Source organism: Meleagris gallopavo, chromosome 16 (assembly GCF_000146605.3).
Source record: "Meleagris gallopavo isolate NT-WF06-2002-E0010 breed Aviagen turkey brand Nicholas breeding stock chromosome 16, Turkey_5.1, whole genome shotgun sequence".
In the NCBI taxonomy this organism is placed as follows: domain Eukaryota; kingdom Metazoa; phylum Chordata; class Aves; order Galliformes; family Phasianidae; genus Meleagris; species Meleagris gallopavo.
The window spans coordinates 51108-77686 of NC_015026.2; the positions used below are offsets into that span (position 1 = coordinate 51108).

Consider the following 26579-nt stretch of genomic DNA (forward strand, 5'->3'; position numbering starts at 1 on the left):
AAAAACAAAGAAAACGAACAACAACAAACCACAAAGCCAAGAGCCTCCGGTCGGACACCACACTCAGTGGTATTTAAACACCTTTTCAAGCCGACAGCAGCTCGTGCCCCTCTGCCAGCCCCGAGGACAGCAGCAGCGGACCACAGCCATGCCCGGTGCGGGGCGGAGGAGCTGCGTGCGGCCCCGGCCGGGATTCCTTAAGTGCCAGTTCTGAGCCCGCTGCAGCTCCGGGACACTGCGGGGAGTGCGGGCAGCCCCCCCCCTGCTGGAGGACAGCGGGTCACTGTAGCAGGACAGACAATAAAGCGCTGAAACTGCCTGTGGTTGAGAGGCTTGTGGCCGGGTTAGCTTTGGATGCGGTGGAGCATTGGTGTCCCAGCGGAGGGGTGCGGAGATGCAGAGGTTTGGATCGTCCCTCTGCTGGAGGTGCTGCTGCCGGGGGGGCTGAGCATCGCGGCTGGGAGCTGTGCTATCTCTGCAGCTCCACGTTATCTCTGCGGTCCCCACAGGGTAAGGAAGTGGGAGGAGGGGGCCGGGAGCAGCCCTGCAGCACAGCCTCTTCATGCAGGACAGCTGCTGCGGGCCGTGCACCCCACGAAGGGCCCCGTGCAGCTTTGTCCTGGCTACTCCTTCTGCAGGAGCCCAGAGCAAGGCACGCAGGGTAGGAAGCCGCTCGCTGAATGTGAAAAAAGCCAGAAAACACCCACTGGAAAAAAAGGGAAGCTTTATTCTTGTGGTGGGAACAACTGTACTGCAGCCTGGCACAGCAGCCACAACCCTTTCCCAGGCGGTGCTGCAGGATGGGCACCACAACAGGTAGCAACAGCAGTGCTGCCGGGTGACTGTGCCCCAGTGCAGCAAGGCCCAGTGCAGGCTGGTGCTACAGCAAAGAGAGGTGCTGGGCTGCCAGGATGCAGGACTGGTGGTACCCAGGTGCTGTACCCAGGGCAGGATCCCCCATAAGCCTCCCTGCTCCTACTTTCCCACTGCTGCCCCTGTGCAAGGCAAAGCCCCAGCAGCCCTGCTGCGTCCTGCCATTGCCCTATACACAAGGTCCCAGCCTCCCTGGTGGACCCAAGAGAAAGCAGCATTGCTTTCCTTGCACTGCTCTCCCACATCACCCCCCCACAGCACAGGGATGCTTGCAGAAGGCACAGTCCTCGTCCCAGGGGCTGTGCTCCCCTGCTGGCTGCCTGCTAATAACCACACACGTCGTGAAGATCCGGGGAAACTCTTAGTAACATGATGCACCATCATTATTTTTAAACAGCATTAGGCAGAGGGGAAAAAAAAAAAATGGAACAGGAAAGGATGATTCAGTTACAGGAACGGAACAAAAACCCAACCCAAAGGACACCCCAACCCGACAATGCAATCACAGGGAGGGAATCAGCACCCCCTGCCATAAATATTAATTCATTTAGTATGTGCAATTGTGTGTAGTACTATAGTGCAAATAGCTCTGCATTGATCACGGAGCAGCTGGAGGGAACTGCCCGCAGGTGACACAGGGACCAGTTAGAGACAGATGAGAACCAACCAACACGTACAGAAAACAAACAAACAGAAAAGCAACGCAAATGCTGGGGAGACATTGAAAATAAATCCTGGGTGCTGCCTTAGGGCACTGTGCACAGCCAGGGCAGTGTGGGGTGGGGGGACAGGGAGCAACGTGGGCAGGGGCTGTGCTGCAGTGCTGCAGAACACGCTGCAGGGCAGTGCTGTTGTTTAAACCTATAATGGATGCAGTGCCGAGCCAGCACGCTGCACCTCCAACCATGGCTGCCCACACACGGAGCCCCGGGCTGTGATTCATCACTGCCAGGCACTGCTCCATTAGCACAGCCCCTCCCAGCACAGCAGGGCTGGGCCAGGCTCCCTCTGCCCCTACTTTTGAGCAGCGGGTGCAAGAGGAGCTCCTGAGGTTCCCTTTTGTCACAGAGCCAGGCACGGTGGCACCAGGGGTTTTGGTGTCAAGGGAACAATCAGCATATGCTGCTTGTGCCAGCTTCCCTTCTTGCATCTCCATGCCATTAAGGCTGGTATGGGGGTTTTGCGTCCCCTCCCCCTGGCACAGTGCATCACCATGAACCCAGCAAACATTCTGGATCTAAGCTATTGGACGGCATCCTGCTAAACCACAAGCAAACCACCTCACAGAACACAACTCGACGTGCGCGTGGAGACCACAGAGCCGCTTCCCACTGTGCGTGACGAGGGGCAGGGTGGGGGGACACGGGGACCTGAGGCTCCGGCGCAGCCTGCAGCACCCAGCCACCCCTTCCCCTGCTTTGAGGGCTTTTCTTTTTGCCACAGATGGGGACAAACGCGGGTGGAAGTGGCAGACACACAAACTCATTTACACGTGTGCGCTGGCAGCTGCTGCACACGCAGCCCTGTGCTCCCAGTAGCAGGAGGTACGACTCCATCCTCTCCCCCCTCCCCAGTGAAAATTTTCTTACATTTATACATTATTTAAGACACACGCTGATATATAAATTACTGTCTCTATATATACTATGTATAGGCGGCGGGGCCAGTCCGTGAAGGAGGACGTGAAGGGCTCTTGCTCATTTCCCTCTGTCCTCTGTGTAGTGTTGGAAGCGGGTGAAGCTCATGAAGACTTGCTCCAGGGATATCTGGCTGACCGAATAGTCTTCTAAGCGATACTTCTCTTTGGCTTTCTCCAAGGCCCCAAAGACCTGCAGGGAATGGCACAGCAGCACCAGTTACTGTCAGGTACCCACAGCGTGGGAGCCAAGCTTTCCCCATGGAGACCATGGGGCAGGGTATCCAACTCCATTAAGAACCATGCATCCCCTGGGTTGGGGTCCAGCAGGGAACGGCAAGGCTCAGACCCTGCAGGCTCAGGTGGCTCTGAGCCCACCCAGAACCAGCACTGTGCTTCCCAGGAGGGAGATATGGGTTGGGAAGGATACAACAAGCAAACATAGCCCTTCCATCACCACCGAGCCTTTGGAATGTGCATGTGCAGGAAAGCGGCCATTCCCCCTCCTCCCCTCCCTTCTCCTCCCACATATCAGACGTGCTCCAGCATCCCTTACCTGCGCCCAGCTGAGGTTCTTGTTGGTCAAGTGGTAGTGCACCATGCCCTGGTGCTCGTGCTTCAGGACACTGCCTGCGAGAGACCAGCAGAGAGGGGCTGTGAGCTGGGAAATGGGGGAAGCTCACGCACACACCGTGCCTAGGAGCTCAGGGTACCTGGGAAAGTCTTCTCCACGAAGGCCTTGAAGGCCTGCAGCTCGCCCTCCTCATCAGTCCGCGTTTTGGCCAGCAAGGTGTAGCCACTGCCAAACTTGCTCTTCAGGTGCTGGGGGCTGCCCAGACACTTGAACTGCCCGTTCACCATGATGGCCAGCCGCGTGCACAGCGCCTCGCACTCCTCCATGCTGTGGGATGGGAGGGAATTGCTCAGCGGGGAGGGGGCAGCAGGACCCCCAGCTCCGAGTGACCAGCCCTGGGGCCGGGCACTGCTGGGACACTCACCTGTGGGAGGTGAAGATGATGGATTTGCCACACTCCCGTGTCCGAGTCACTGCATCCCAGAGCAGACGCCGGGCCACGGGGTCCATACCAGTGGAGGGCTCATCCAGGAAGATGACGGGGGGGCCACCAATAAGGGCAATGCCAGCACTCAGCTTCCGCTTGTTACCACCGCTGTGGGGAGAGAGGGGAGCACTGAGCACAGGGAAGCCAGGCACGGCAGAATCCCCCGGCTGGGGGGAGCTTTCACTTCCTGGAGCCTCCTCTCACCTGTAGGTCCTGACAAGCTTGTCGGCGTGGGGCTCCAGCAGCAGCCCCCTCAGCATGTTCTCCACGCAGCTGCCGATGTAACGCTCAGGGATGCCCCGCAGCCGGGCGTACATGCTGAGTGTCTCACGGCCCGTCATGTGCTCCAGCAGGGCATCAAACTGAGGGCAGTAGCCGATCCGCTGCTGCACCTGGGGGCAGGAGGAAGCTGAGGGGTTGGCTCAGCTGCAGCTCTGCACTGGGAGAGGCCCTGGTACCCATGGAGCTTTGCTACAGGCTTAATATCACAGGGTGCTTAGGGTTGACGGAGATGCATGCGTCCAGGGATTGAATCAAAATCCTGATCCATGCTCGGGGTGGTTCAGTTTGTGACTCATCTCTGGCCTTGCCAAAGGGAGTGGGCAATTCTCAGCTGTCAGGGGTCTGGAAATCTCACTTGCCACCATCTGACTGTGAGCTCTAGGTCGCATTTTCCACATAGCCATTTAGAGAGCTAAACAGTTTTAACAAAGCCTTTGCCACCCTCACAAGGTTTGTGAGATTTCCCTTTGTTTCATATCTGCTAGTCTCTTCTCCACAGGACTGCTTTCAAGTGACCAGATTAACAGGGAAAGCTGGGCCAGATCATAACACCACATCCCCAGTGCACCACACTGCCCCTGGCACCTGCAGCTGTGCCCTCCCCAGGGGCACAAAGTAGGACACAATGCAACCCTCAGTACCTTCTTGATGTTGGCCAGAATGCTGTGGCCATCCACAAAGGCATCCCCCGATGTGATGCTCTCATCACCCGTCAGCATCTTGAATGTGGTGGTTTTGCCTGCTCCATTGAAGCCAAGAAGGCCAAAGCATTCCCCTTTGCTGACTGCCAAAGAGATCCTGTCCACTGCCAGCAGGGATTCCCGGCTGTCGTAGACCTGAGGATGGCAAGGTGTGAGCATGCTGCTCACATCACATGCAAGGCATCTGAGGGCACAGCAAGGCCAGCAGGCTGTGCTCACAGCACGGTGCTCCAGAAGGGCCACGTGCTCCTCACCTTAGTGAGCTCCTTGATGACCAGAGGGCTGCTCAGTGATGACAGCAGCTCTGGTGGTGACTCCAAAACCTTCTTCCTCTCATCTGCCACATCCCGGTCCTCAGGCAACACAGACACACTGTTCAGCAGTGCCACCTAAGCACAGGTGGAAAACCACTGTCACCTTGCTGCTGTGGGATCAGCAGCTTCATCCAGCCAGGCACTCCCAGCTCAGGCAGGGGCCACTTGCTCCATCAGCCCTCTCTGGATGGGGATAGCCCTCCCATCTCTGCCCTCCCACACATCCCACAGGATCTCCCCACGCTGCTACCTCCCACAAGCTTCAGCTCACCCATCTTCGCCGCCTGCAGATGCCACAGACCAAAGTTTTCAGTCTCCAGAGAAGGTTTGTCTCAATGAGGAAGAGGAGGAAGAGGAAGGAGAAACCCTGGATGGTCAAGGAGGTCAGGTATCGCCCGATCCCAGGCGACTCCCAGGAAAAGTAGTTCACCTGATAGCTGATATCTGGATTGGAACAAAGTCAAATCAATCTCCACTCCAGGGAGAAAAGCTTCAGAGAAAGCTGGGAGTTATGCCAGCCTCAGCTCCACCCCAGCCCACACTGGGATCCCTGCCCACAGCTCTTTCCAGCACTTCTCCCTAGAGGATTCAGCTCCTGACCCCAAGAAGATGTGCTCAGTGGAGGCACATAGAGGAGATAGAAGATCTATCAGGACCACGACTGGGTTTCCTTAGCAGCTCTATGAAACCTTCCTTATTTTACGTTTTCCTCCAAATCAGTAGTAAGAAAAGATTCCTTAACTAGATTGCTATCACCATCAAATGCTCCTTCTGCTTTAAAATGTCACTTGGAATTACTGCCCAGGCTGGGTTAAAGGCCCCGTGACACCACAGCCACCTATTCAGGTGAGCATCTCCTCCCCAGGCACTGGTAGGGAATGCCAAACCCCCAGCCCTGCTGGTCCTACACCAGCCTTTCCAACACTCCCAGCCCCCTGCCCACCCCACAGGGAGCCCAGTGTGGCTGCAGAGGAGGAGGGATGGGCAGCAGGGGCAGGCGATGCGAGGACTCACTGAATGCCTTGCATATGAAGATGGCTTCAACAGAAGAGGTGCAGAACTGAATGAACTCATAGTTCTGGTAGAAGTCACTGATGCACTGACCCAAGCAGTAATTGGGTAAGGTGAGAAAGATTTTATCCAGAGTTCTGGAGAGGTCCACCAAGCCCAACTCTGAAAGAGGATCAACAGATTGAATTTAGAGAAAGACCTTATATATCTCAGAAAGAGAACCAACAAATTTTGTCATGCTTAATTGTTGAGAAGAGACTGTTTCGGTTTTTCTGGTGTATGGGTCAGTCCCAGGATCTAAGTGTGACAGAGTCCTCTCAGGGGCTGTGTCTTCTTGGTGGCAGCAGGGTGCAGGGCTGGGCAGGGAGGGCACTGACCCACCTGGGATGCTCATGATGGTGACAGCAAGGAAGGTGGCTGTGCCCGAGAGGATGTTGAAGATGGTGAGACGGGTGTAGGCTGTGGCTGCCACTGAGAAGAAGAAGCTGAGGAGGTACATAAGGGGGATGATGGCCCAGCCATAAAGGAGGAAGATCAACATCACATCGACGAGGTGGCTGTCTTGGGTGAAGGCTTGCACATCAAAGGCTTGGAATATCACCTGGGGTGCAGCAACGTGAGGAGAGAGCACGTTTGTCTCGAGAGCAAATGATGCCACCCCACCTCCTGTGACAGGAGGGATGAGGCTGTCAGAGGTGACTTACCAGCATCAGAGCACACGGAATGAGGAAGTTGATGATGTCCCAGAGCAGGGCTGACAGCCAGAAGTTGACCACGTAGACGCCGCTGACAAACTGGACATGCTTGGCCTTGATGGCCCGCTCACTGACCAGCAGGAGAGCAAAGGTGCTGGCGAGCGAGGCCATGCCGTACAGCAAGTTGATGGCGATGGCAAACCCGGTCTGGCCTCTGCAGGGGAGCAGCAGCAGTGGTTAGAACAGCAACAGTGTGACAGACCAACGCTGAGGCTACGTGAGGGACAACACAGCTGCACTGCCCCAGCACACCACCCTGCCATGGGATGCACAGCCACACAGCTCCTCTGCTGTCCAGCAGCTCTGAGCCCTGCAGGGAAAGGGTCCCCAGCCACAGGCTGTGAGCTTCTAAAAGGGAACCCCCAACCACTGAGTTGTGTGTGCTGAGCCACAGGCAGCCAGGCTTAAGGCAGGTCAGTCAGCCACACGGCTTTACTATCCTGACCTCCAGAGCGCAATCACAGCCACGCTGAGGTCTGAGAAACTCGTCTGAGTCTTCCACCAGCACAACCAAGCCAATGTGTGCCAAACACATGTTGTGAGCCCTAGCAGGAACCCAAGCACCAGGCAAACAGACTTACTCCATGAGCTGGTCCTTGGCCTTCTCGGTGATGTTGCGGGGCTGAGGGTAGTTGGTGACTGTGATGGAAGCGTTGGGGCCCATCAGCACCCTGAAGACAGCGTTGTCAGCCAACATGAGGGCGGTGGCTGGGGAGTGGTAGGCCTGGTTGTTGAACAGTGCGGTGACCACCGTGTGGTTGTCAACTCCTTCGAAGGAGGCAGCGGCGATGTAGTGCTCATTGAAGGCCCCCCCCTCCTCGGATGCTCTTGAGATGAGGTACTCCTCCAGGCCACCTGCAGAACACCACTGCTGTTACAAGGGGACTCCAGGCAACGGCAGGTGATCGAGGCCAACTGGAAAAAACCCCAGCAGCACCCACCCTTGGAAGTGCTGCCCTAACGGTGGCCACAAACACAGCGCTACAGAGAACACGGCTCTGCCCAGGGGAGAGGGGCAGGAGCCAGCTGCGGTACCCCCCGTGCAGGAGATGATACCTTAGGATATGCCGAATGGGATCCAGCCCTGGCAGGAAAAACCCCCACTGAGCATCACCCAGTGCTCTGCAAAGCCTCACCCGGCACCTCCAGTGGCGACTGGTGCTGGGCATCCAGCAGCTCCACGTACTGCTCCGCCAGCTTCTGTGGCAGCCCTGAGGCGGTGGGGACGGAGAAAGGCACGATGGTCTGCCCATAGGGCTCCAGCGTCAGCCTCAGCATGGAGGAGTCCCTGGGCCCCGGGAAGGTCTTGGCCACGATGAGGGCGAAGGCAGTGAAGATGAGAGGCACGAGGAACTGCGCTGCCACCATCTTCCAGTTGCGCCAGCTGTACATGGCTCGCTTCATGAACATGGCGTAGAACTGCTGGCAGCACAGGTAGAACTGGGAAGGGAGAAGCCAGGTCAGTGCCTGCCCTGCCACCACGGGCAGCCATCGTCCTGCGTGGCTCCTGGAGGGCATGAGCCCAAAGCCCCCTCCCTGTTCCCTCCTCTTCCATCAGTCTGCAGCTTGCCTCACCACCTGCTTGCAGCAAAGCAGTGAGCAGGATAGTTGCTTGATCAGCTTGATTTGGGCAGGTCAGCTGCCGAAATCCATAGCTTCCCAATGGGAAGCAGGCACTTTGGGGGCTAAGGTGTTAAAGCACCAGCTTTGGACAGGACCTTTACCTCTGCTCGAAGCTCAGCACTGGAAGTTCACAAATGGGATTGGTGCAGCACAGCAACATGCCAAAGCAGCCAGGCTGAGACACCCAGCCCATACAAACAAGTACTTTCTTTGCTTTTTAAACCACAAACATCTTTCTCTTTTTCTGGTTGTAGATATGCCCTTGAGAAGGACAAGGCAACTTATCACAGGCGTGAGGCAGCAGGCCATGAAAGGCCCAGCGAGGGAAGGAAGATTGTTTTTCTCATCTCCCCGCTGGAAATGCCAAGGGATTTAGCAATAGCAGGTGATAAACGAGCAGGAATCATCTGGATATCTTCAAAACAAGGCATCTCTAAGTGAAGAATTAACATAAAAAGGATAGCAGAGACCCACCCCAGCAACCAACCCCAAGCAACTCTTGAAACAACGTGCACTGAAGTTTCAGAGTTCACTTCTACATTTGCAACTTCCAAACTACACAGGGTCAGACTGGCCACAGGCAGATCCGTACAGTAAAACCAGAGAGGTCCCAGAGGTGCCATTCCTGTGGCACTGACAGCCCCCACTCACCCCAGTGTTGAGCTTGATGCTGGAGCAGTCCTCTGTAATGAGTGCCCCGCTGTCATCTGTCATGTCTGTCATCCCACTCAGGCTGCTGGAGTCGTCCATGGCCCAGTCGTTGGAGCGCCGCTCGTGCTGGTACTGCAGAGCAGGCAGCTGGATGGCCTGGATGTCCATGCTGGAGTCCACCAGCTTCCCAACCCTGTGCCAGGATGGAGAACAGATGGTGAGACACCAACCCAGAGAGGATCAAGCCGGAGGAACTAACCTCAAGAGACAAAACCCACACGTGCACGTACAGCTCAAGTGCAGTTTGTGCCAGGTTGAGCCTTCAAACCTTCCTTCCCGTCCCCAAGCAGCAGTTTTTCTCCCAGGGCATTAAGACATAGAACTCTGTAAAAGGCTTACGGGAGGAGGGTGCTGCCTGCATGAAGCTTCTTCCACAGCTGCAACTGTGGTTTGGCTTTTGTTCTTTTAATACAATCAAAACTCATGTTCGTTTTTTGCAGGGAAAGGCAGAAGAGGAGCTTAGTGGGACTTCACACTCACATTTGGACTTCATGTTTCCAGCCACAGACCCCAGCCCAGCCCACACGCTGCCCTGATCCCAGGCCCACAGCCCTCATGAAAGCTCTCAGAGAAAATGATTAAAGCACGCGGGTTGTGCTGCCAGCCCTGAAGGCACCCTGAGCACCTGCTTCCAAGGACTGACCCTGAGATGGAGGACCCAGCTCCTCCCCACGTGCACACTGCTCCTCCCACCAGCTGGACCACAGCCCAGGTCCCTGCTGCCACCCAGCCCTGCCAGCCCCCCACCTCAGGAAGACTTCCTCCATGGTGGTGACCGAGGCCCCATAGCTGGCGATGCCCAGCTCCTCCCGCTTCAGCTCCAGCTCTGTGAATAGGGCCTCAAACCTGCAAGGACAAATGAGGTGTCAGGTTTTGCTGCTCGCCCTTTCTGCTGGCATAAGGCCAGCTCCACCAGGCAGAGCTCCCCAGCTTGGAGACACCACAATGATGGCTTAATGGACAGCAGATAAAGCTGCACAACGTGGCATCCCGTATCCCCAGGCCCTGGATTTCAGCCTAGTTAGAGGAGATAAAGAGATCTTACGATGCTCTGGGTACTGCTTCTGCAGCATTAAGCCCCCTCCTCCCCCCAGGAGCAGATTTCAGGCTCCATTTTCTGCTGCTGCTTTTGCACAGGTAGCCTCAGCCATCCTTATTATACCACCCTGTCCAGAGACTCATGCTCCCAGCCTCCCAAACTTCATCCCATGCAGTCACTGCATAGCAGGCATGCTGGCAGGACAGCAATGCACCAGTAGACTCGAGAGAGGACTGCGGTGAGAGGAGGAACCAGGCCACTTTCCCAGGACCAGCACTGCAGCTGTACCCTCGCATGCCCCCCTGCACCTTCCAAGACGTGGAAAGCAGCTCCTATTCCCAGCTAGCCCATGATTATAGCAGCCAGGCCTCAGTGTGCACAGGGGGATCCACGCACAGAGGGAGGGCAGATGATGCTGTTACCTGTGAGTGCTCTCTTTGGGCAGGATGAAGGACAGCTCTGCCCCAGCATTGCTCTCCATGGTGGCGTTGGGCACGTACTGACAGATGAGGCGGGAGATCTCCCCCAGGTTACAGTACGGCTCCTTCACCATCACCATGTGGTACCCCGCCCCTGGGAAGAGGGGGGAAAGGAGTGTAAGTCACAGCACAGCCTAGGCCAGCCATGGCAATGAGGTGCTGGAGCACAGAGGGGCTGCTGAGCACCACAGGGCCTTGGTGGCTTTGCACGGGCTGCAGGGAACGCAAAGGCCAGTGAGAAGGGCTGAAGACAAGTATAAAGCAAAGCCTTCTGCAGCACAGCCAGCTCTGAGCAACTAGCTACACGGCTGTGAGGAGTGAGCGTGGGTTCCAGCCTCCAAACAGGCATAACAGCATGAAGGGGAGGGCAGGAACAAACACTCTAGCACAACCTGCCTGCTCTTTCCTTACCATATTTACGTTTGAGGAAGAGGGAGGAGCCGCAGCACTGCAGCTCGCCCTTGGCCATGATAGCTATGCGGTCCCCCAGCAAGTCAGCCTCATCCATGAAGTGTGTGGTCAGCAGGATGGTGCGGTTGCTCCTCTGCTGCTGGAGGAGATCCCAGGTGGCCCTGCGAGAAGCTGGATCCATCCCCGACGTTGGCTCATCCAGCATCACCACCTGCACATTGGAGATGAGCACTGGTCAAGAGAGGCACAGCAGTGCCAGGGATCTGCCCTGGATCCAGAAGCCCTGAGCCCCTGACGTGCATGCAATGGTCTTGTCTGGGGGAGCACCCAAGCAGCACAGCTGCTCTGGAGCTCTGGGGAACGGGGCTCAGAGCTGTCTCCTTTCATGGTAGTGCTCTTGCCTCCTCCTTGCTGCCACTGCATCTCCACTGGCCCACAAGCAAGGGACAACCTTAGAGACAAGAGCCCATGCTGGCCCCAAGAGAAGGATTCTCAGTGAATCCCACAATGGCTGCTTGCCTTGGAATCCCCGATGAGGGCGATGCCAATGGACAGCTTGCGCTTCATGCCACCAGAGAGCGCCTTGGTCAGCGAGTGCCGCTTGTCCTCCAGGTTGAGGATCCGCAGGATGTGGTTGATCTCCTCGGGACACTTGGAGGCTGGGTATCCCTTCAGCTGCCACACGAAGGGAAGGAGGTTAAGTACACTCACAGTGGCAAGCATCCCCAGCAAAGACCCTTCCCACCTCATCAGCCTCTGGCTGCTGAACCCGACCACAGCCCCCACTCCACGCACCCTCCTGCATCCAGACAGAAAGGCAAGGCAGTACAGAGATGGCCTCTGCCCACCCTCTGGGCATCACCCCCAGCCTGCATGATGACAGACCCGTGAGCAGGGCGTGCTGCCACTCAGTGAGCCCCATGCTGCCCACCCACCCACCCCAGCGCTAGCTTTGCATGCACTGCCAGGCAGTGCCCCCAGCACTGGACTCACTCCTGCATAGAAGTGGAGGTGCTCCTCCACTGTCATGTTGTCGAAGAGCACGTCGTGCTGCGGACACAGCCCCAGGCTCCGGCGGATCAGAACCATGTCCTGTGAGATCTCATAGCCATTGATGTACGCCTGCCCACTCGTTGGGGAGTACAGACCTGGGAGGAGCGACCCATGAGCTTGTGTTGCTCTGCCAGGCAGGCTGCAGCAGTCAGCCAGGACACAGAGGTGTCAGACTGCCCTGTGATCTGCACAGGCTCCGTCCCAGTGTCATCCTGGGGCCGATCCCTCAGCTCCCTCCATCTCTCCAGGCAGCAACACCGCTCTCAGCCATCCCCATCATAACATCCACCATCTGACAGCTCAGTGAGCCCAGGGTGCAACAGGGAAGAACAAAACCCCTCCCCAGTCTAAGAGATGAGGCACAGCTCTGCTCCCCCAGGAATGCCACCAGCCCTGCCAGCAGGACCCAAGCAGCTGCCCCTGCCAGCCCCACGGCAGGACACAGCCCCTACCTGTGAGCATGGACAGAGTGGTGGTCTTTCCAGCACCGTTGTGTCCCAGCAGGACAGTGATCTGCCCTTCATACATATTAACCGTCAAGTCCTTCACTGCCTCTTTTGTCTTGTTTCCCACTTTGAAGACCTGTGGAGATCACATTAACAAGTTGATGTTGTATTCACAGTGAATGCTGTCAGGTCTGCTCCCTCTGCACCTCCAGGCAGTGCAAGGCCATGACAATCACTGGGGTTGGCATCAGACAGCAGTGTCCAGCAAGCTCAGTGCAGACATCACCTACTTGCGGGTACCAAACTTCAGTCCACAGCTAAAAGATGCTAGCTCTGGGAAAGATCTCTACCCACACTACAGGGCCTGAGGAGCAGAGGCAGCAAACAATGGGTAAGCTCCCTGCAGGTGGAAGCGTTCAGAAAACCAAGGACATGATGCAACGGGCAGTGCTGCTGTGTGGGTGAGCATACACCAGCCTGGGACTGCTCTTCCTGGACCACCACGCTCCAGCACTGCAGGGTGAGGCTGCAGTGTGCCCACAGCCTTCCAGAGCGAGGATCAAGGCGTGCTGCAAGCCCAGGGTGCTGCGAGGCTGCTTGAAAAACTGTAGCAGGAAAAGACCTGAGTTGTGCTCATTGCAGAAGCTACGTGGCCAAGAGCTGCTCTAATGCAGAGATAGCACTGGGGGGCACAGGACCAACATCTGCCTTAGTGCTTGTGCTGTGAAGGTAATACCTTGGAAAGGTGCTTGATTTTGATCCCTGACACGAGGTCAGCAGGCTCCTCCTCAATGTATTGGCTCTTCAGGGCTTTCTCAGGGTCTTCCTCCTCCTCCTTCTCTTTTCCAATGACAGTCCTGGGTTGCCCACACCAGTAGGAGGGCTGACAGGAGAAGACAGAAAAACCCTCAGGCACGGGCCCACACCAACCCAGTCCCCACTGCTCTCCCCACAGGTGCCCTTCCTGGCCCATCAGATGCTGAGCAGCGCAGGCAGAGTAACCAGAGGGCAGAGCTGCATCTCCTGCCATCCCCTGGCTGCCTCTCCCTGTGACTTTTCCCTGTCATCATTTCCACAGGAAAGGTCAATGTGGCAGCAAGAAATAGAATTGCTCAGGGAGAAGCATCCCAGCCGGAAGAGCCTGAAGAGCAAATGCAACAAATAACCATTCCAAAAAACCTTGCATCCTGTAACAGAAATGGGCTAGAGCCCAGTGCTGCAGTTTCACCCTTTTGGACCTGGCTTTCTAAGAATGATGGCAGCACACTGATGTGCCCAGCACAGGGCAGCACTGAGCTGCAGCACGGTATGACTGCCTTCCAGCCCACGGGGCTTTTGGCAGACAGCTGCATTCCTGCTTCACCAAGAGCTCTGCACAAGCCTAGCTACAAAAAGGGAGTTGAAACCATGGTGCAATAAGGAATTTAGAGAGAAGGAGGAAAAGCCTCCCAATGCTTACACAATCAGAAGTGTTGCTGTCACTGCGGCTCAGGGGATCCTGTCACATAACAGTGACAGGCTGAGGATGACACATCAGACCTGGTGATGGCACTGGGCTGGCAGTGACAGCAGCACAGTTGACGGGTGACAACCTACAGCCATATCCCACCCCTGTGGCTGCTGGTGATGGCTCGGGGCAGACCCAGCCAGACCTCACTGCTCAGGGCAGTCCCAAGTGACCACCTGCTGACTTCCAGCCCAGGCTTCTCTCTAGTGCTGGGTGAAGAAGCTAATGCTTTTCTCTCATGTTGGGGGCATGGAGACAATGTTAGTAACACCACGTGTACGAGGAAGTGTTGGGACAAAGACTTAAAGCCAAGAAGACCTGCAAGATGTACTTCACAGCCAAAAAAGCTGACTAGATCATTCTTTAATGAGGACACATAGCAAGCACCTCAAATTCTGGAAGCTGATAGTGCCACTGTTTCACTTTAGTCTGACCTGCTGCATAGGCAAAAAGCAGGGAACATCATCAAACCATGCCATAAGCCCTGCTGGGAGGGGTGTTTAAGCAGTGCTTACCGTCAGGAAGAAGTACCAGGGCTGAGGCACGCCGTACTCCCCTGGGAAGACAGCCTCCACATACCAGGCCACCAGGCCATAGAGCACTGAATCCAGGAGCAGCATCCCCAGGACTTGTGCCAAGGTGAAGTTGTCATCCACGCTGACAGGTTTCATGAGGTCCCTCCACTGGATGCCAGTCCCTGCAGGGACACAGGACACTGCTCACCTCTGCGGAGGGAGCTCGTTCATCCCCAAGAGGATGGAGCAGAGCAGAGTTCATTCTCAGGGCTGTAAGATAGCACTGCCTGTTCTAACTCACTGCTCCACAATGAAAGGCACACACGTGGCCCCACAGTATCCATTTCACACATGCAGAGAAAAAAAAAGGAGCAGAAGCATACTAAAATCTCAAGGTTCCCACTCCATTCCTTACACAACTTCCATCACACCCCCTGCAATTGCCCTGGGAGAAACCATCTCATCTGCAGTCACTGCCCCTCCACCCCTGCAGGCTCCTTTCAGTGACACTGCTCTGCAAAAACACCGCCTTTGTTGGAGCAAACAGCAAATTCTTATTGACATACAAATTAAAGAAAAACAACAGCAAAACAAAAAACCAACACAAACATTGGAAAGAAGGAAATGCAATTAATTAGCATCCTTCAGAAGAAAACTAGCTTTGCCATCAAAGGGACTGGCAATATCCCAGGCCCCATTTCATGACTGTCAGACACATGGGTTCAGAGGGGCAGAGCCCTGGTGCTGCTCAGAGCTGCAGAGCACCCAGCAGTCGCCTCTCCCGCTCTTGCTCCATCTCTGCCAAACTTCCTTCTGCTTCTCACACTGCCCATCCAGACCCACCCTGGGAGAGAGGCTCTTGTGCTCACCTTTTCCTTCAAACATGCCTATGAGCTGTGCTCCCATGGCCATGGCCACGTTGGAGATGAGGCAGGATGCCAGCTTCTGGCTGTGGGACATCAGGTCGTAGCGAGGCGAGATGAAGAAGTAGGGAATGTAGGAGAAGAAGTACAGGAAGCCTCCAGCAGCAGCTGCAATGTTTGCTGTGAGCACAGAGAAGAGCAGGAGGGGAAACATCAGCCACACATTGGTGCTGCTGAGTATTTCTCACCAGCTTGCCACCCTTGGAGATCCAAGCTTTTGTAGGAGCTGTGGTTACAGGGGGATGATGACTCGCCCCAGCCCCAGGGCAAGGCTGAAGTACCAACCCCACAGTCAGCAGTGGAGGAGGCACTCAGCCCAGCCTAACCCAGCACTCCTTGGGGTCACAGCAGGTGAATGAGGCCCCAACACATGAGCTGATGTGGTTTGAGAAGTGACAGTACACACATCTCCTTCCAAAGCATTGTGTGGAAAACGAAGCCAAAAGAAAGAAAAAAAAAAAAAGACAGGACCCTCACTCTGCTGTCATAACAAGTTATTCCACACGCAGCAATCTCAAGCAGCTCTGGAGCTGGGCCTGCTTTGGATGCACCACTGACCTCCCAGTATCCCCAACACCCAAATTAATCCACAGTTTTATAGTACAGTTCCTGGGGATGGCGTGGTTGGCAGACCCAGCCCTGCAAGGAGGCAGGCAGGGAGGACTCACCTCTGGAGAAGAAGGTGCTCACCATGAAGTTGAAGGAGATGGAGGAGATGGAGAAGATGGCGAGGAAGGTGAACACCAGCGTGGGGTCACTGCTAGTGAGCACAGCTCCTTGTTCACTCACCTAGAGAGAAAAAGCAGTTACCTCTGCAGCAGGCAAAGCTGGCCATGGCTGCAGGCACACAGGGGCATCCCATGCCTGATGGTCTCTGTGGTTAAAGACAGATGTAGAGGCAGGTAGGAACACCCAGGCCTTCTTAGAACAGTCCAGAGGGAGGAAATAAGGGCTGTCCCCGTGCAGGGTCTATGAGGACACTGTGCTGTGCACCTGGACAGCCACCTCGTGCTTCTTGTGCCACGGGTGCACAGCGAGGGCAGCCTGAGTCCCCTGAGCAGGTAGTGCTCAGCAGTGGGACAGGTCTGCTCCTCCTGGGGGAGGAACTGCTGGCAAAGGCAGCTTTGGGTGCAGGGTTGTCAATTCAGCCCCTTGAAGCCAAGAGTGACTGAAGTGGGCTCTCAGGTACCCTCTGCAGTGCTCAGGCTCTGTGCACTCAATAGCTCCAGGCTCCGAGGTACATGTATGAGGTCTGAGTCACTGGTACAGACCAACCTGTGACAAAGGAGCCCTGCTGCCCTCGTGCCCCACCAGCACAGAGCTTCTGGCCTGAGGAAACAAACTCACCTTGACACAGAAGAGCACGGTGACAAAGAACACAGACACCAGCAGGAAGAGGAAGAACATGAGGAACCAGGCACTCCAGTGCAACCAGTTGCTGAGGCCCATCATGTGCATGTATTCCTGTAGGGAGGTCACACTGTCACCCTGCCTGCACCCACACTTCCCAGGCAGGGGGATGCAGGCAAAGCAAGGGGAGGTGGAGACTCTCATTGGAGTGGTACTCAGGAGCTGAGCTGAACCCAAAGCACAGCAGGAGGGGCTGGCAGCAGAGGGGGCAGGACAGCCTGACCTGGCTGCAATGACCACTGCATCAGCTGAGCTCCCTGTTGCCCCCTCCCCCCCCCACAAAAACAAACACACATACACACAAAAACACATACATAGCACAGAAACATGGATTTCTAAATTTAAAAGGCCAAAGCCTTGCTTCCCACATGCTGAACTCCTGCATCGGCCAGAGCTGCTCCTTGCCAAGCCACCCTTCAGCCTGCAGTCTGGCCAACTGCTCCTGGCAGCAGGATTAGCAACATTCCTCCAGGGCTCTGCTAACCCACTGCCAGCGTGCCTGCCCACCTCCATGTGCTGGCTCCAAAGCCAACAGGGATTCTGTCGTTGCCTGGCTCATTTAAGGGGTGCAAAGTACCTGCAGCAACAGCAGTGCGAGCTGCCGGTCCCTGCCCATCACGCCACAGGAGGTGTGCAGCCCCAACGTTACCTTCAGCTTCTTCTCCTTCTCGTGCACGACGGCACGGACGATGTTGAGCGAGGTGTAGGTGAAGCTGAGCATGAGCAGCAGTGGGAGCTGGTTCTGGATGGCGAGGACGAAGAGGTCGTTGACATAGGACGGGTAGGGGAAGCGCTGCACCACCACGGTGACGTTGTCCAGCAGGCTGGTGGCAGAGCTGTTGGTGTGATACTGCATGATGGCCCGATCCACGGCATGCTGCACCGCCAGGAAGCCCTCCCGGATGTAACCTGCGAGGCAACAAGACAGGGAATACAAACAGGCACGTGTTCCTGGGAAGCAGAGAACAGCACAGCCCCTTTGGAAGTGAGGCAGCTGTTACGGGAGGGACTTCTGGGGAAGAGGAGCAGGAAATGTTAAAAGAGCTTGTGAGAAAAGCAAAACCAACACGGCTACCAAGGCACCACCGCTCCAGAGCAACTGAAATCTTTAGTAATCATCATTAAAGGCAGGGGGCAGGAAACCTCAACATAAACTGCAAGCTTTCTGCATGCGTGCTTTTGTTTTTCTAAGGACAGAGATTCTTGGTCATCTTTAGTCACCAACACTGCCACTGAGCTGAGCTCACACGTGGTCCTTTTTTGGGGTATATTTTGGTGAGGGAGAATATAGCCCATTACTGACACATTTGGTTTAAATGTTTTGTGAAAGCAGTGAAAGATTTTTTGTTTTTTAACTGCTCTGCTTTTATTTGGGATTTCTGCCACTTAAAATGAAGCTCAGATTCTGTTTAGAAAGCTTCAGATGAACATTTTAAGAGGTGGTTGCTTAAAATGAACTGGACAGATAAGGAAAAGGTGAAAATACGTAATCACTAACAATGTTTTTTATTAATTTGCTAAGCAAATATTGTAATGAGGGAACTGACCTTAGCTTCTGGTCACCCCACCCTGCAAAATATTCGAACTAGGAGATATGGTCCTATTGTTCTCAAGTCTATTCACACCGATGAGCGAGTCTGCCTGCTCTCTCAATCCTTTTCTTGATGTCACTGTGGAGCCAGATGGAAAACTGGGGGAAATATCCCCCTTGCAGCCACAGAGGAAGCTCCCAGAATTGAGAGCTGGGCTCGCCTGGAACCAGTGCCAGTTCCTGCAAGGCACTGCTGCCTCCTGCTCAGTCTGAGGTTTGGCTTTCGTTAAAAAGCTGTGCCCAAACCGCAGAGCCGAAGCCTTTAAATAGCATGAGAAATCCTAGATAGTTTGGACTTCTACCATTCAGAAAGCATTCAAACAGAGAGAAGAGCACCATCCCAATGCCTCCCGACAGCCCTACCCGGCGTTCCGCCATCCGCAAACTTGGCCTCGCGGGGCCCAGGCAGCTGGAAGAGTGGGAAGAGGTAGCTGGTGTGCCAGTCCCGGTCCAGGTTGGGGTTCAGCCCCGTCTGCTCACTCCGCGGCGCGTTCCTGGGGCTGTACTTGAAGCGCAGCTCATAGTCCACCTGCCAGGAGAGCACCGATGGCCGCCTCAGGCTGACCGCCAAGGCACAGACCTGGGTTACGTCCGCCCTGCTGCTGAGCTGCTGGGAGGGCTGCACGCAGAGCGCCCCGACCCTGCACTGCTCACCTGGAGGGGCAGCGGGTCTGTGCCGTGGCTGAAGTGGTGTTTGAAGATGACAGCAGCCAGCACGCTGCCGGAGCGGTTGTCCCGTCGGACGTAATCCTCAAACTCTCGCTCTGAGGCGAAGCCTTGGGCTGTGGGGCAGGAAAGCTGTGAGCAGGGTGTGCGTGGGCACAGAGCAAAGCAGTGCTGTGCTCCCAGCTGCGGTGCTGGGCAGGAGGGATGCGCCCCAGGCAGAGCTGGAATGTCCCAAATGTGGGAGGTGGGGAATCCGTGCGGGACGCAGCCCTGCCATCCTCAGGGGCAGAACCAGAGTCCTTAGAGCTGGAAGGGAGCTTTAAAGACCATCTAGTTCAACTCCCTGCAATGCACAGGGACACCACAGCTGGATCGGGTTGCCCAGGTCCTGATCCAGCCTGGTCTTGAAGGTATCCAGGGTTGGGGCATCAACCACACCATGGGGCAACCTGTCTCCCATCCACCACCGCCCTCACTGCAAGACTTTTTTCTTATATCCAACCTAAATCTTCCCTCTTTAAGCTTGAAACCATACCCTCTTATTCTATCACCACACACCCTGATAAAGAGTCTGTCCCCTTCTTTCCTGTAGCTCCCCTTTGGATACTGACAGAGGGCTCGCAGCCTTCTCTTCTCCATCTGCACATCCCCAGCTCTCAGCCTGTCCCACAGGAGAGGTGTTCCATCCCTTGCATCATTTCTGTGGCTTTTTTCCAACAGCTCCGTGTCTCTCCTGTGCTGAGGACTCCCCATCTGGATGCAGTGCTCCAGGTGAGGTCTCACAGCACAGAGCAGAGGGGCAGATCCCCTCCCTTGCCCTGCTGGCCACAATGCTCTGGATGCAGCCCAGGATACAGTTGGCTGCCCAGGCTGTGAGGGCACACTGCTGGCTCGTGTGTCCAGCTGCCACCCACCAGTACCCCAGGTCTTTCTCAGCAGGGCTGTGCTCAATCCTTTCATTCCCCAGCTTGTATTGGTAGGGAGGGCTGCCTCAATCCAGGTGCAGATATTGCAATTGGATAAGTTGAACCTCATGAGGTTCACCTGAGCTCACTGCTCAGCCTGTCTGGGTCTTTCTGGATGGCATCCCATCCCTCAGGTGTGTTGACCACATCCCACAGCCTGGTGTTGGATTCCTTTCACATCATCTTCAGTTTTTGAAACATGAAGTGCTAAAATGTTCTGGGCAAGGAAATTTCCAAATGCTTCATTGTGAGGAAGTGACAGCCACTTTCAACTATTTTAAGGCCATAATTTTCTAGATAGAAACTGTAACAAGATGCGACAAAAACCAGAGCTGTAGTTCTCGTGAAACAAAAATAAAACCGTTGCCTTGACATTTTGACAAAACTGATGCATCCTTGGAAAAGAGCATCTGCACTACCAGCAGACAGCGATAGGACAGAGGGAAATGATTTTAAACTAAAAGAGGGAAGATTTAGGCGAGATGTGAGGAGGAAATCCTTCACTCAGAGGGCAGCACTGCTGCCCAGAGCTGTGGGTGCCCGTGGCCACAGATAGGCCTTGGGCAGCTGAGCTGGGGGGCACAGCCCATGGCAGGGCTGGGGGGGCCCTTCCAACCCAACCATTCTGCAGTCCTCTGATGTATCCACATAAAAATTCATTAGAGAATTTCCAGCCAACCCACCCATTCCCAGGGTGGAAGACGGATTGATGAGGCATAAATGAGTCCCGTTTGGATGCTCTTTTTCCAAACCTCATTTTTGCTTTACCCAGATGCTCCCTGTAAGACCAGGCTGCTGGGCACAGCTCTGTTCTGGGCACAGCTCTGTTCTGGGCACCTCAGCCCTCAGAGTGCTGCTGCTGCTGCCCCAGCACTCAGACCCTAAAAGCATCGGCACCCACTGAGCATCTCTGCACAGCTCTGCTCACCTCGGATGCTGATGGGCAAAGCTCTCTCCACAGCTCTGGCGATGCTCTGCACGGCGCTGCTGTTGGAGGGGACGTACGCCAGCTCCCAGGGGTTGCCGGGGTGCCGGCGGTAGAAGAAGCCTGGCAGGTCATCCACGGACAGGGACGGGTAGATGGTGGCATTGGGGTGGCTGACGGAGTGCACCCGGTGCCTCAGTGCGATCAGGATGGCAGCAAACAGCAGCGGCAGGCAGATTTCTATGATGGTGACCAAAATCTGACGTTTCTGAGGAAAAGCCGGGAGGGAGGGGTGGAAATAAATGTCAACCGTGGAAGAAGGGAAAGGGGATCCCCAAAATCACCGTGCACCTCAGAACGCTTCTTGAATCTGAAGCTCAGTGGGGGGCAGCCAGTCCACAGCAGCTCCCTTCCAACCCAACTACTCTGTGATTCCATGGCTGTGCTCCACTCTTTGGCCCCCAGTCCCCCCGGGGGCTGCCACCCAGACACTGCAAGCTTTCCACTATCTGCTAAATTGCTCAGCCCGTGTGTTAAATAGCGTTTTAAGTGGGCTTTTCCATGGCTGCTGGCAGACAGCAGTGCACCGCTTTGGGAGCTCAGCCCTGTGGGGGATGGAGGTGGCTGCCATACAGAGCAGCAGATCCACGTTGGCCCAAACACCGGAGGGGAAATGGGACACTGGGTGGAGCTGCACCCCCTGTGCTTCCTCCTGCAGCACGAGCTGCCAGCACCCCAGGTTATACACCTCACCCAACCTCAACCACTGCAGCTACAGCTCCTGAGCTTTCTCCACACGTGCCCAAGGCCAGCGAGCCTCAGTGGGAACCTGGCACTGCACGTGCTGGCAGAAGCAGCAATGCCAAGCTCCAAAGGCTCCTGCTCAGACAGCAGCAAGGAGCACTGCAGCCTCTGTCCGCCACAGCTGGGACAAGATGGGCACAAGCAGCACCAAAGAGGTTATCTTCCCATCTTGGCCACCTCCGCAGCTTGCTGCCCCTCCTCCCTGCCTCCACTCCAAAGCTGTGCTCCAAGGCAGCTCCTTCAGATCTGCAAACATCAACCCCTCACTGGTGTTGCACATTAAGTCAAAACCTCACAGGCTCTCTACAGAGTGGGGAAAGGTTTCATTTTTCAGATGGGAGGAAAACAATGAGCAAGCTGGGCATTCGGCTGCTCAGTCTGCACCTCCTGCTGGGCTACGGACCCGAGGGGATCAGTGACCACAGGGCACCACGCCAGCGAGAGCAGCACAGCTCCAAGTAGGAGCACAGGGTCAGCCCCAGCACCGCAGCAGGGCTGGCAGGGAAAAGGAGTGTTCCAAAGGCCACGCTCATAAAAGCGAGCATTGCAGATGTCTGATGGTTTTATAATGCAGCTCTTGCAAACCAGCTGCCTTCTGCTGATTTACAACCAAATTAACCCTCTAATAGCCCCTTGGACTGCCTCCAGAACAGTTGCCTGACTCTGTGAACTCAGCAGCTAGCACACATTTACCAGCATAGCCTGGTGCTACTGCACAAGTCACTCAAACTGCCGTGTTTCAGAGGCAATGGGGACACTCATCCATAATCATACCCCTGCCTGCTCTGAGCAAGGTGTGTCCTCATCCCTGGGCCCAGCACCCGGCTTCACAGCACAGCTGTGGAGCTCCATGCCTTCACCAGGAGACATCTTCTCCCAAAGGCTGAGCATCCAGGAGCATCTGCAGCCCCTTCACGTCATGGGGGGAGGCCAGCACCTGGGCAGCGAGCCCTAAGCTCCCTAAGCCCCTTACAGCAGCCAGCTGCCATGCACAAAGCTGAGATGGGAGTAGATGCCAGGATAGTAAGGTTTAAAGCAGCCCACGCATCCCTAAAAGCTGCTTCTGAGGACAGCACAAACTAATCGAGAAAAACCAACCAGGTCACAGTAGGTTTACAGCAATCACCACCCCCAGAGGATGGCAGAGGGTTTGTGAGAAAGCTCAGAAAGCCATTGTCACACAAGAGAGCACGTGGGTAGTCCTGCGTGTGGGAAATGAAGCTGCACCCAATAAAAGTGAGGGCAATGGTGAAGTGTGGATGGGAGGGGATGGGGACAGAGCAGCAACGCCTGCTCATCCCTCCCTGACATGCAAACACAGGAACCAGGATGCTCTGCAACCTCTGCTGAGTGACATTTCGTGGTGCCCAGGTGCCTGAGTGCACCGTGCCAGCCTACCTGCAGGATGTAGTTCTTCCAGAGAAGCAGCCCAAACTGCCTGAGAACAACCATCCTCCCATCGGACGGGGATCGCCGCCGCTCTGCAGGACTCTGTGGAGAGAAGAGAGCAATGACCAGCGTGCTTCAGACCAGAGCTGCCTCCCCATCACGAGGCCCCACAGCCTGGCAAGCTGCTCAGCCCCAGGCTCACTGCTGGGGAGGGTGGGGCAGAGGATGCTGAGTCCCACAGATCTCTCTCTGCCCACCCATCTGCACCCCTGCGGCAAGGCAGGAGCCACAACACGAAACCCCCCGTGGTGGCATGAGCAAAGCAGCCTCTCAGTGCATCCAGGAACATCCCCAGGCCCCAGCGGCCAGGAGGGCAGCTGTCCCCATTCCCAGCCTGATGTCGCAACAGCTGGTTCAGCCCCACAAGAGTGGAAAATAACTCCACTGTTCCTTCCTAAGGGTCATTAGGAGCCCTCAAGAGCCAGAGGCACCGTGGTTCCTGGTGCTGCCCAGTCCTGGTCCACAGGACTCTGAGCAGAGAGATATGCAGTGAGGGAGCTGCTGGTTGGAAACGCAATCTGTGAGCACTGAGATGTTGTGGTCACAGAGCCCAGACACACACGGGACACTGCAGCCACCACGCAGACTGTGACACTGCAGTGGGCACAGCAGGAGACAGCAAGCACGCTCCTGCCCCATAGCTTTGCCCCAGCACTTCCACTCACTGCTGGGGACTGCAGGGAAGCTGCTGCGCAGCCCTGGGACCCACATCAGGCAGCTGTAACCCCTGTAGGGGTCCTTTACCCAGCCACAGGCAGGGAGACGTGTTTGTTACAGAGGGGGAGCACAGAAACACAACACCCGCCCTGATGAAGGCCACGAAACCTCTTATAGCCCATTAACGTGGGGCTGGTTAAGATTTCAGGCTGCGCCCCCGCTTCCTGCATTGCAAAGGCTTCACAAGTGCTGCTTGTGCAATGCCAGCAGTGCTTTTCCCGAACAAACCCTCATGCCAGATGAGAGGCAAGGGTGAGAAAAGGTCTGCGCCCTGCAGTGCTGCACCCCAGAGCCCTTCCCTTCTCTGGAGGAACCTGCAGCCCTCAGCCAGCCCTGAGCACTGAGGGGCTTCCCAAGGAAGTGCACCTGCCCAGCAGTGCTGACCTCGTGCTGCAGGACAGAGGAGAAAGCACAGCCCTGCTCACAAACTTGGACTGTGCAATACACCAATCATCTGCTGCAGAGCCCTCAACCCACAGCTCTTTGTGTCAGGCAGCTGAATTCCCTTCAACTCATCACATGCAGCAACTGGGATAAAGAAACACAAACCACAAAGCCGAGGGCAAGAAACTCTCAAGCCAAATACCGTCAATGTGCAGCTGAGAGCAGCAAATCCCCTTCCCAGAGCCGTGCTGCACACACACACACACATCACCTACCAGACACAGCACAGGAGATGCTCAGCAGCACATTTCCAGCTCTGTCAGCACGATGTCAGCTCCCCAGACCCCACCAGCACTGCCAGCCCTGTGCAGCTGCCCATGCTCGGAGCACGCAGCGCTGTGCGAGCAGAGGCAGCCAGGTTGCTTTCAGCAGATGCTGCACAAAAGCACGGCTTGCAAACACAAGGCCAGCGCTGCCACACGGCCTGCAGGTGCCAGGCAGAGGGAGCGAACCCTCCGCGGCGCTACGGCTGAGCCAGCTGGGCCACAGGAGGAGGGAGAGAGCCCTGCCAGTCCCGCAGCCTCACCAACAGTCGGCTGAGCAGGAGCGGCCAGCGGGAGAGAAGGAGGGAGGGAGGAGAGGCGGGCTGCAGGCACGGCCCTACGGATGAGGAGGAGGAAGAGGAGGAGGAGGGCAGTGCTGGGGCGCAGATCATCACCTCCCATTGCCGGGCGATGCGCTCGGCTCCAGCCGTGCCAAACACGAGCAGTTCTGGAGGTCTGGCTGCAGCCAGCGAGGGATGCCTGCATGTCACAGAATCACATCATAGAATGGCCTGGGCTGAAAAGGAGCACAGTGCTCATCCAGTTCCAACCCCCTGCTGTGTGCAGCTCCCCAACCAGCAGCCCAGGCTGCCCAGAGCCACATCCAGCCTGGCCTTGAATGCCTGCAGGGATGGGGCATCCACAGCCTCCTTGGGCAACCTGTTCCAGTGCCTCACCACCCTCTGGGGGAAAAACTTCCTCCTAATATCCTACCTAAACCTCCCCTGTCTCAGTTTAAAACCATTCCCCTTGTCCTATCACTACCCATGTCACAACGTGCCATCAGCACAGCTCCAGCAGCTGGGTGCTGGGTGGGATCCGTGCAGCTCTGCAGGTAACACAGTGAGCACCTGTGTGCCCACAGCCCGCCCTCCACATCCAGTCCCTGACCCTGCTGAAGCATTCTGCTCTGCCACACTCTTTACCATCCCCAAATCAAAGCCCAAATGCAACCTCTGAGCAAAACCCACCAGCCTTATGAGATGCAGAAGACTCCCACAGCAGCGAGCAGCAGCTGCGCTCGTGTGTCCTGTGCTGTGCAGTAAGCAAGAAAAAGCAGAAGAGGTCTGCTCCAGCAGCACAAAAGGCACCTCAGGTACCACCCCTTCCCAGCAGCAATAGGGAAGGAACAGCGAGGGGACTTTTCATCCTACACCATCTCATCTCCAGGGGCCTCTGGTCCAAACGTACCCTGGGAGAAGATCCCTCTGCCACAGGAAAGCATGGGACTCCCCCAGCCCTCTCCAGTTCTTGGCCCACGCAGCCAAGCATGTGGCTGCACCCCATGCACAGCCAAGGAGCAGAAACCTCCATCCTGCACTTATCTGAGGGGCATCGGGAGCTAACTGGGGGGAACTGAGACCCTCTGTGCTCTGTTTCTGAGGCTCAGCAGTGTGATGAGGGGCTGCAGCCCCTGACTTGCATCCCTCCTGTGGGCATCACGGCTCCCAGGAAGCACCAGGCAGCTCTCAGTAACACCAACACTGTGCAGTATCAGCAAACTTCATTACGGCCAACCATTTTTCCACCCTAACGAGTGCCCCAAGAAAACCTGCACTGAACCTTCCATTCAGCACAGAACAAAAGAAGCTCAGTTACAGCAGCGGCTCCTCTGACAGACATGAGTGTGAATCCCAGGTTTGGAGGACCCACCGAAATGAATTTTTCAACCTAAGGGAAAGCCTTTCTTTAGAAGGCACTCCCTGGCCTAGAGCATAGTGCCCAAAGGATCACAGCACAGCTTTGGTTGGAAGTGATCCTGGAGATCATCTGCTTCCAACTCTGGGAAGGGGACACACAGCCAGTGTCTGTGAGAATCCTAGAACGGCCTGGGTTGCAAAGGAGCACAGTGCTCATCCACTTCCAACCCCCTGCTGCGTGCAGGTCACCAACCAGCAGCCCAGGCTGCCCAGAGCCACATCCAGCCTGGCCTTGAATGCCTGCAGGGATGGGGCATCCACAGCCTCCTTGGGCAACCTGTTCCAGTGCCTCACCACCCTCTGGG

General features: G+C 56.0%; 1 protein-coding gene across 1 annotated transcript; it reads right to left on the reverse strand.

Moving 5' to 3' along the window:
* Positions 1–707: 707 nt before the first annotated feature.
* Positions 708–23192, reverse strand: ABCA3 (ATP binding cassette subfamily A member 3). Its single transcript, XM_010719299.2, has 30 exons — positions 23100–23192; positions 20901–21165; positions 18996–19123; positions 18705–18870; positions 17400–17659; positions 16688–16804; positions 16009–16129; positions 15287–15460; positions 14418–14599; positions 13132–13278; positions 12402–12531; positions 11890–12044; positions 11416–11571; positions 10897–11107; positions 10429–10579; positions 9715–9813; positions 8908–9100; positions 7770–8073; positions 7215–7488; positions 6583–6787; positions 6260–6479; positions 5882–6040; positions 5139–5311; positions 4808–4942; positions 4494–4688; positions 3775–3962; positions 3508–3678; positions 3223–3410; positions 3066–3139; positions 708–2702 (listed from the first exon to the last, which is right to left on the reverse strand). Exons 1-30 carry the CDS (start codon positions 23151–23153, stop codon positions 2571–2573), a joined length of 5127 nt encoding a protein of 1708 aa, XP_010717601.1. The 5' UTR covers positions 23154–23192; the 3' UTR covers positions 708–2570.
* Positions 23193–26579: the final 3387 nt, after the last annotated feature.

Bases quoted from the DNA above. Each gene is read 5' to 3' on its own strand.
- ABCA3 (XM_010719299.2), bottom strand. From the start codon at position 23,153: ATGGTTGTTCTCAGGCAGTTTGGGCTGCTTCTCTGGAAGAACTACATC. The intron at 21,166-23,099 runs GTAGGCTGGCAC...GCTTTTCCTCAG, and splicing joins GGAAGAACTACATCCTGCAG to AAACGTCAGATTTTGGTCAC. The intron at 12,532-13,131 runs GTATTACCTTCA...TGATCTCCACAG, and splicing joins AAATCAAGCACCTTTCCAAG to GTCTTCAAAGTGGGAAACAA.